Below are 10596 nucleotides of genomic sequence, written 5' to 3'. Positions count from 1 at the left end.
TTAGATTACTTATTTGATAATAACGAATAAATGATCTTTTGATAAGCATTAATGAGTGATCTAATAATTTAAAGACAGAATGACCGGGAAGAACTTTATACTTGGCTCCGTTTGTCACCTAGATCCTTCTACTCACGACTTTGTCAACTGAACACTTAAAGATATTAAAACGCGTAATTTTCCAACAAATTAACCGTTCAACCCTTCTTCTATATCCGAACTTGATACATGTTATGTTTTTGCTATAACATATGTAGTAAGGTAGAAAGAAGAGTTCAAACTCAAAAAATTGTAAATCTTAATACAAATTATAGGTTCTCAATCAATTATACACGTCCATCAAGTCGTTTAGTTCATGAAATAAGGTGGGAAAAATATCTATAATATCAATTTCAAACTTATCTCATCTAACTTGATATTATTTTATTCCACCTCTAATATAGACAAATCAATCCAAAAATTATAATCTCGTACTTATAATTTCGAAATAACTTAGTCTGCTAACCAAATGATGTCCTAATTGCATCCTAGAGGTCTTGATCAATGAGATGATCTCCCAATCTCTCAACAATCAAATTGCATTGTCCAGCAACAACAGGCTCATCATAAATACCAAATAACAAAGCTTTATCTGTCTTCTTGATAGTTATTCCTCCTGAACCCTACCAAAATTTATGTAATTCGGGTCAGACTAGACGTAGAAAGTTCGATTAAACTTAAAGCGTCTAATTTATATTGTATATGTGTGTGTGAAAAAAAATTAACATGTATATAAAGAACATAACTCATCGACTCTACATCTATGTGAGATATGAAGGAAAAAAAGTTCTCTATGTCATTTAGATAAGGCTAGACGTACATCTATTTCGGATTATATGTATGAAAAAATTGATACATATGTAAAGGGTAAAAATTATTGACTTTAAATTATAGATTTAGAAACTAGGTTAGTCCATGAGGATATATAAGAAGTTTTCTCAACATAAATAAGGTAAGACTAGAAGTAATGAGTTCAACATAATTCACTGTGTCTAATTCGAATTATATGAAAATCGAACATAAAACTCATTGACTCTAAATCTTAGATTCTGAAACAAGGTTAGTGCATAACAACATATAAGAAGTTTCCTCTATGTAATTCAAGTCAAACTAAACACATCGCGAAGTTCACTACATCTAACTCAATTTATATGCGTGCGAAAAAAATAGACACATATATAAAGAAAATACAATTCATTGACTCTAAATACTGGATTCTGAAACAAAGTTACTACATGTCAACACATAAAAAAAGTTTCCTTTATGTAATTCAAATCAAACTAGACATATCGAGTTCAACAGAACCTACTACGTCTAATTCAATTTATATGTGGAAGAAAACAATTTAACACATATAAAGAACGTAACTCGTTTACTCTAAATCCTAGATTCTAAAACAAGGTCCATACATCATATCATGACATATAAGAAATTTTTCTTTATATAATTCATATCAGATTAGACACATCGAATTCAACATAATCCACTATCATATGGTAAAGTATACAACACCTTTTTTCCACGAATGACAGCACCAAATTCTCCTTGAATCACCATATATTTTGTTCCTCCAAGAAATATTCCTGTTGGTGCTAGATGGCCTGGGTCATTAAATTCAATCAATATAGGCTTAATTTCCTCTTCTTTAAACTGCAAAAATTAAATATGCATAAAAGAATAGTTGAGTCAATAATTAATCACACTTTTATGGCATGTTAAACAAGTCATAAATTGTTTGTTAATTTTGATTAAAATCACAATACCATCAATTAGAAAGAGAAATAATATTAAGTCATATATTGTAAAATTGCTAAAAGGATCGTTTGGTAGGTTGGACAAGTACATATAATTCTGGGTTAAAATTTAGTATTGTCTCATCCCTTGTTTGTTACTAAGACAAATTTTATTAGCATTAGTAATTAGTATCATGATAAGTTAGCCTTGTTAGGGGGTGGAGTAATAGTACCAGCATCAGTTATCTAGATTAGGTTGAAGTAATAGTATCGAGATTAGTTATCTAGATTAGGATGAAATAATAATATCTAAATTAGTAATAGTACCTAAAATGGAGAAACTCTTCATAGGAGGCTTTCGCCTTTAATGAGTTTTAAAATCATATATATCTAGATTAGTGATGTTGGTGTATATCGAACACTGAATAATTATTAAAAAATTATTTTAATTTATAAATGGGACTTCAAGTCGTGGGCAATGTGTGTTAGGGTGAATGAAATCACATAAATTTTTAACTAAAAATCTCAAATTTGAATTCTAATTTCTGACATGGAGCACCACCTCTTAAATAAATATTATGCAACATGAATTCAGGCTAATCGAATTTGGGAAAAAAAAAAGCAATATACCTTAGGGAAGGTGGTGCTTTGGGCCCAGACGGAGCCGTCGTGGCCAACGATGGCGGCGGCCTTAAGTTGGCCGCCGCCTTCAATTTCACACATCAAATGGTCATCTATGTACGTTTGCCATGACATTTTTCACACACACAATGCTATATTATTATCTTGTGCTTTAAAAGGTTTACAAGTTTTATATTTGAGAATGGAGATGGGAGATTTTATTTTATTTTTTACCCTTTTTTTGAAATAATTTTGTGGGGTTAATTATGAAATATGCATTATCCTCTCTCAATTAAAAAATCAAAAACAACCAAGATTAATGTCCGCCTTTATTTTAGGAAACGGATTATATTATCTTGGACTTGTTATTTATAATAATAATTATTTACTAATCTCATATTTTACGATTTATCAAAAATATATGAAGCTTAACATATCTAGAAATACATGAGAACGTTAAGTTTGTTGATATTATTATGAGTATTAGATTTTGTATCATTCATAATATTACTATACTTTTTATACGGGTAGAGCTAGATAAGGTTAAGGGATTTTTTTTGATGAAAAATTACATTGTTTATATATGATAAAATTATTTTTTATGTTCCTTCAACTTCATCGTGTGTTTACTTTTTATATTTTGAATTCCTTAGTGAAAATCTAGGCTCCACCACTGACCTTCCCTATTTATTGCGCGTTGGTTAACTTACAATGGGCTTGAAAACACTTGGCTAAACGAGAATTTACATATTTACGTATAGTTGAAAAGAAATTCCATTATATAAGTAGCCATTTTGTCAATTTTTTTTATATATTTATGTCAAATCAATAAATACAAAAAGGCGTTTTATGCTCGTATAATTAATTGATGTATTAAAGGTTAGAAATACAACTCAGATAATGGGCCGAAGTAATCGGTAAGCCCAATCCATGTCTAGTTGGGCTTATGGGTTTGAAATCTGCAAGGCCCAAATTTACACTCATCTTAAATGGGCTTTTAGTATTGAAGACTTTTGGTCCAAATATATTATCCGATATATTTTGACTAAATAATAAGATTGTTAATACTAACTTGATTGGTAAACGTGATCAATGACGATGAAAGAAAACAAATAAGAATTGAATGATCGACGATATGAAATAGATTAAGTCTATTTTATAGTGTGGTTGTTCAACAACGTAATCAGAAAAGCAAGAAGCAGTTATATTCAAGAACTTGATAATTGTTCATTTACAAAGCTTGAGTAAGCCGTTGTCAATTGAAAAATCCAAATGTGATCATATAAATGAGGGATATTCGATATATAGATCTAAGGTTAAATTCCAAATAACGTTTGGCATGATTCTCACCTTCAATAATGACAAAAATTCACATGTTGATTTCGTTGTGTGTTTGATTGTGCAATTGATGGAAAAGATCTCAGATTCTTTGGAGATGGGTATACTTGCGAGCTATCCTGACCAACCGCAAATAACGCCTTGCATGATTCTCGCCTTTAATAATGACCAAAATCCTCACGTTAATTTCGTTGCGTGTTGGATTGTGCAATTGATGGAAAAGATCTCAAATTCTTTGGATATGGTTATACTTGCGAATTTATCCTGCCCGACCGTAAATAACGCCTTGTATGATTCTCGCCCTCAATAATAACAAAAGTCCTCATGTTGATTTCGTTGCGTGATGGATTGTACTTCCAAAAATATTCTTGTTGATGCTATATTGACCCAGAATCAATCAATATAAGCTTACTCTCCTCAGCTTTAAACTGCAAAAATTAAATATTAATAAAAGAATAATTGAGTTAATATTTAATCACACTTTATGGCATGTTAAACAATTCACAAATTGTTTGTTATTATTTATTAAAATCACAGCACCATCAATTAGAAAAACAAATAATATGAAGTGATTTATTGTAAAAGTGTTAAGGTGTTGTTGGTATGCTAGACAAGCAGAGATAATTGTAAAATTAAAATTTGTCTTATCATTTTATTTTATTTTATTTTTGTTAATATTACCTCGGCAAGGGATGGAGTAACCGGAATTAGTTATCTAGATTAGGATTGAGCATTATAACCGGAATTAGTAATAACACCTAAAATGGAGAAATTTTTAGTAGAAGATTTTCGTCTTTAATTACTGATTTTTCAACTCTCGTATATCTAGATTAGGATGGATCATTAGTATCAGAAATAGTAATAGTACCTAAAATGGAGAAACTTTTGGTAGGAAGGTTTCGCCTTTACTGAATGTTTAACTCACGATATCTAGATTAGTGATGCAGGTGTATATCGAATACTAAATAATTATTAAAAAATATTTTGATGTATAAATGGGACTTATGAGTCCCTGACAATGTGTGTATTTAAAAATGGAGATGAGAGATTTTTTTATTTTATTTTTTAACCCATTTTTGAAATAATTTTGTGAGATTAATTAGGAAATGTGCATTATCCTCTCTCAATTAATATTCAAAAACAACCAAGATTAATGTTCGCCTTTGTTTTAGGAAATGGACTATTATCTTGGACTTGTTATTTGTAATGGTTATTTACTGATCTCATCTTTTACGGTATGAAAATATATGAAGTTGGAATATCTAGAAGCACATGAGGACGATAGTTTGTTGATATTACTATCAATATTCAATTTTGGATCATTTACAACATTACTATACTTTCGTCAAGGGCGGAGTTAGGTAACGCCTAAGGGTGTTTTGGGAGGAAATTGATGATTAAAATTATTTTCACATTAACTCCAAGTACAAATCTTGGCTCCACCACTGACCTTCCTTATTCATTGCATGATGGTTATTTGTCAGCATCAATTTATCTTATGATAGGTTGAAAATCCTCGGCTATAATAAGTATTTTATAGAGAGTCGAAAAGAAATTTCATTAAATAAGTAGACATTTTGTCGATTTTTTGAATATTTATATCAAATCACTAAATGCATAAACACGTGTGTTATGCTCGTATTTTCACTTAATCAATTATGATTAAATGATGTATCCTATCAAGGCTAGAAATGAAACTTAGATAACGGGCTGCAGTAATCGGTAAGCCCAGTCCATATCTAGTTGGGCTTATGGATTTGAAATCTTCAAGGCCCAAATTCACACTCATCTGAAATGGGCTTTTAGTATTGAAGACTTCTGGTGTCGTTATTTACCTTTCGATTGGGGATTTTATTATCTTTATATTTTTCTCTCTATATGAACCTTTTTAACTATTAAAAAAAAATTAATTGTCCAAGAGCATGTTAAATTGATATATATAGTTGAATTTGTTAATGTTAATCAAGAACATGTAGATTGAGATGACTAAATAATAAGATTGTTAATACTAAATTGCTTGGTAAATGTGATCACTGACGATGTAAGAAAACTAATAACAACTAAATGATCGACAATATGAAAGTAATGAAATAGATTAAGTCTATTTTATAGTGTGATTGTTCAATAACATAATCAGAAAACCAAGAAGTAATTATATTCAAGAACTTGAAAATTGTTCATTTACAAAGCTTGAGTAATCAGTTGTCAATTGAAAAATTCAAAGGTGATTGTACAAATGAGGGATATTGGATGTATAAATCTAACGCTAAATTCCAAATAATATCTTGCGTGATTCTCGCCTTCAATAATGACAAAAATCCACACGTCGATTTTGATGTGTGTTAGACTGATTCTCGCTTCACGTTGATTGTGTTGTGTGTTGGACTGATTCTCACTTCACGCTGATTTCGTTGCGTGTTGGACTGATCCTCACTTCACGTTGATTTCGCTGGCGTGTTGGACTGATTCTCGCTTCACGTTGATTTCATTGGCGTGTTGGACTGATTCTCACTTCACGTTGGTTTCGTTGGCGTGTTGGACTGATTCTCGCTTCACGTTGATTTTGTTTGCGTGTTGGATTGATTCTCGCTTCACGTTGATTTTGTTGGCGTGTTAGACTGATTCTCCCTTCACGTTGATTTTGTTGGTGTGTTGGACTGATTCTCGGTTCACATTGATTCTGTTGGCGTGTTGGACTGATTCTCACTTCACGTTGATTTTGTTGGCGTGTTGGACTGATTCTCGCCTTCAATACTGACAAAAACCCACACGTTAATTTTGTTGCGTGTTAGAATGTGCAATTAATGGAAACAGTGTCGGCTCAATGCTTATAAAAATTAGGCATATGCCTTAGGCCCCCAATTTTAGGGGGCCTCTAATTTTTACCACGGTAAATTATGTGTTAATTGTTTTTATAGAAAAAATTAATTATCTAAAGCAAATGTATGTTTCTTTAAAAAATATATATTATTTTATTCTCCTTAACCTCAATCAAATAGAAGAAATCAAGAAAAATGTTGTTTTGTCTTCTTACATTCTCTTTACTAACTCTCGCGTTATAATTTTCTAGACTCCTTTTATACTATATGTAAGTTAGAGCTCTATCAAAAATATGAATCAATAGTAAAAATCATGTTTTGGATAAAGTGAATTACAAGTCTGTTTAGATTGACTTATTTCATGTGTTTTTNCTTGCCTTCAATAATGACAAAAATTCACACGTCGATTTTGATGTGTGTTGAACTGATTCTCGCTTCACGTTGATTGTGTTGCGTGTTGGACTGATTCTCACTTCACGTTGATTTTGTTGTGTGTTGGAATGATCCTCACTTCACGTTGATTTCGCTGGCATGTTGGACTGATTCTCGCTTCACGTTGATTTCATTGGCGTGTTGGACTGATTCTCACTTCACGTTGGTTTCGTTGGCGTGTTGGACTGATTCTCGCTTCACGTTGATTTTGTTGGCGTGTTGGATTGATTCTCGCTTCATGTTGCTTTTGTTGGCGTGTTAGACTGATTCTCCCTTCACGTTGATTTTGTTGGCGTGTTGGACTGATTCTCGCTTCACATTAATTCTGTTGACGTGTTGGACTGATTCTCACTTCACGTTGATTTTGTTAGCGTGTTGGACTGATTCTCTCCTTCAATACTGACGAAAATCCACACGTTAATTTCGTTGCGTGTTAGACTGTGCAATTGATGGAAAAGATCTCAAATTCTTCAAATCTAGTTATACTTACAAGCTTATCCTGATCGATCGTAAATAACATATTCTCGCTTTCAATAATAATCAAAACTCACACGTTAATTTCGCTATTGGATATTATAGCATCTACCAATATGATATGACCAACATTAAGTACTATATTATATATGAGTTTTTATAAAATCAAATCAAATAATATTGGGCACTGATATTCAATTATTATACCAAAAAGGAAATTTGCCAGTAGATAATTCATAGAAAATTAAAGTAGCAAAAGGAAAATATTCATAATGGAATCTTGAGTTGGCACCTCTAATGGCCAGCAAATGGCATTGTAGAAATATCATTATCGACTTTAGCTTTCTCAAAAGTTGAAAGTTGAAATAATGATAATTTTTGTGTCATTATCGATGATCTCGAATTTAAGCTCTGAAAATGAAGTGTTTTTCGTTTTTATTAAAGTTTTTTAGATTTAAGTTTTACACTAGAATAATCTTTACTGGAGAGTGTTTTTATTTACTAGATCAAGCAAGAAATTTTAATAAAAAGAATTGAAATATGTATATAATAATAACTTTTTAAAAAAGTTAAAAGAAATATGTATTTTTAAAAATTGTTATTTAGCTATACGTTGTAATTTTTCAACAAATCTTTAAACAAAGATAATTTTATCACTATTTTTTAATAATCTTTACTTAATGTAAGTTTGATTTTTTCAAGCAAGTGAAATATCAAGAATCAGATGATTATACAAAAATAAAAATATAACATGATAGTTAAATTTTTGAACACCTTGTTGCAAAGACATCAAAACTACTAAGAAAATGCACCCTCACACATGACAATAATAATAATGTCTCCATATCAAATAAATTAAAATAATCAATTATACAAAACATTTATGATCATGTTTTTTCATTAAAATTCATCTTACATCAATATTCCATTTTTTTTTAAAAAAAATACTAAAAACATCACTTGAATTCGTCTAATTCTCATTGACAACTTTAAATCTAAATATTCTATTTCTGTAAACTTGTTAATATTATCGATAAAACACAATCATACTATAATAATCATGTAGACGAATTAATTTTCCTCATTTATAAATTACAAACCTCAAATAAGGAATAATAATAATAATAATTTCATATTAATGGTCAACTTAGAGTGTTATTGCGATTATTAGAAACTTCAAGGGGCAAATATAAGAATATGATAATAGTGAGGGACCTTGTGAGAAATATAGAAGATCTCATAGCTGGAGAGTCAATCATGGAAAGTAGTGGAGGGTTGCTATTTTTAAGCAATATTCCACCATCAAATTCATTGAGTTTTACTAATAAAATACCGCGTGGGTGAAGAAGGATAATGTCGTTTTTTAAAAAAAATCGATAAATGTGTGATCGTGAAAGATTTTAAAGAAGAAGTTATGATGCTAACTTCATATCGATTATAATTTTTTTAAAATAATGGTCAATTTTATAAAAATATGTACAAACTTGATTAGAAGGTATAATTTACTATAAGTTCACTTAAGAATATTAAAGAAAGGAATTATAAAATCGAAATTCCATCTCAAATCTATAGAATAATCAAATTTTTATCTCTAAAACTACTCTTTAGACATGTTCCACGTAGGGTTGATATGGATGGTTCCTAAAAAAGATTATTAGTAATAATACTAATAATAATATATTCGATTCTAAAGAAAAGAAAAATTAAAATTTATTTAAGAAAGTATGATCATGTTTTATATTAAGAGAAACTTAATTTTATATTTATAGAAATACTATCACAAATTTCACAAATATTTTTTTTTCATAAACTTCAACACCTCAATCATATTCACCTAAAATGAAATAAAGGAAATGCATTAAATTGTTCATAAGTATAATATTATTGAAAGGATTCACAATAACTATATTATTTGAGTTTAACTTTCATACATCGATGATTTATGAAATGTTAGTTTTTTTACGCTAAATTTACTTTTAAAATTATGTAAGTTTTTATTATTAAATCTACATCTCAAAAATATGTAGATTCAAAATTTAAAGGTTATAAATTTCTATATTAAACAAAAGTTATTGAGTTTATGTAAATTCATATATCACATCATAAACTTGCCTCTTAAGAGTTTGTTATATCAAATTTCACCACTTCTTGACATGTATTAACTCAGTTGAGGATATGTCAAAAGCAACATTTCTACTTTTACGAGGTAAAATAAAATGGAAAAACCATCTTATTGGATATACATCCATACCATATTTACTAATTATACATATACTTTCAATAAATTTCGTATCTTATCACTAATTAAGTGTTTTCTACCATATGTTAAGACAGATATACCTGAATAGATGTATTTTTGTTATCGGATATACTAAAATAGGGAGAGAGGCGAGTAAGATAGTCACATATCTCAAATACATACAAATCACACTAGATATACACTAAATGTATCTATACCGATATCTGGTGTGGTGCACATATATTTGAAATACCATTTACATAAGAGAGTGACGAGCGAATGACATGGGAGGTAAGCAAAGGAGACTTGTCTATCTATTCCAAATACATACAAATCCACTTGGATACAGTATATCTATAACTAATTCGACCTAATTTTAACTTCATATATCTCGAGATACATATATCTACACGTATCTGAACACACCAAAATCTGGTAAGATTTGTGATATTAGCTCTTAACTAGTGAAATTTATGTAAGTGTCTCTTACCCGCTCTTGATTCTTCTGAAATCTGGGCTCAGGGGCATTTATATATATCTGATGTGATTCACATATATCTGAGATATCATATACATAGGAGAGTGGCGAGCGAATGACATGGGCAGTAAGAGAAGATTTGTCTATCTAACTCAAATACATACGAATCTACTTGAATACCATATATCTATAATTCATTCCACTTGATTTTAACCTCATATATCGCGAGATACACGTATCTGAACACACCAAAAATCTGATAAAATCTGAGATATCCTAACTAGTGAAATTTCTGTAAGTTTCTCTTACCCGCTCTCGATTCTTCCAGAATATGGGTACAGGGTCATTTATGTCTTTTCCAAAATGCCATGAAAGTACACACCCATCTAAATAAATTCCCATGAAAATTTTCCATTTCATCAC

At 30.1% G+C, this 10596-nt stretch overlaps 1 protein-coding gene across 1 annotated transcript; it reads right to left on the bottom strand.

Annotated features, from left to right (window-relative positions):
• Positions 1 to 527: 527 nt before the first annotated feature.
• LOC125862168 (profilin-like) lies at positions 528 to 2528 on the bottom strand. Its single transcript, XM_049542178.1, has 3 exons — positions 2403 to 2528; positions 1552 to 1689; positions 528 to 662 (listed from the first exon to the last, which is right to left on the bottom strand). The coding sequence occupies exons 1-3, from the start codon at positions 2526 to 2528 to the stop codon at positions 528 to 530; spliced, it is 399 nt and encodes a 132-aa protein (XP_049398135.1).
• Positions 2529 to 10596: the final 8068 nt, after the last annotated feature.

This window comes from Solanum stenotomum, chromosome 4 (genome assembly GCF_019186545.1).
Source record: "Solanum stenotomum isolate F172 chromosome 4, ASM1918654v1, whole genome shotgun sequence".
Lineage (NCBI taxonomy): Eukaryota > Viridiplantae > Streptophyta > Magnoliopsida > Solanales > Solanaceae > Solanum > Solanum stenotomum.
The sequence above is the reverse complement of the archived record's forward strand: the minus strand, read 5'-3'. Positions and strand labels throughout refer to the sequence as shown.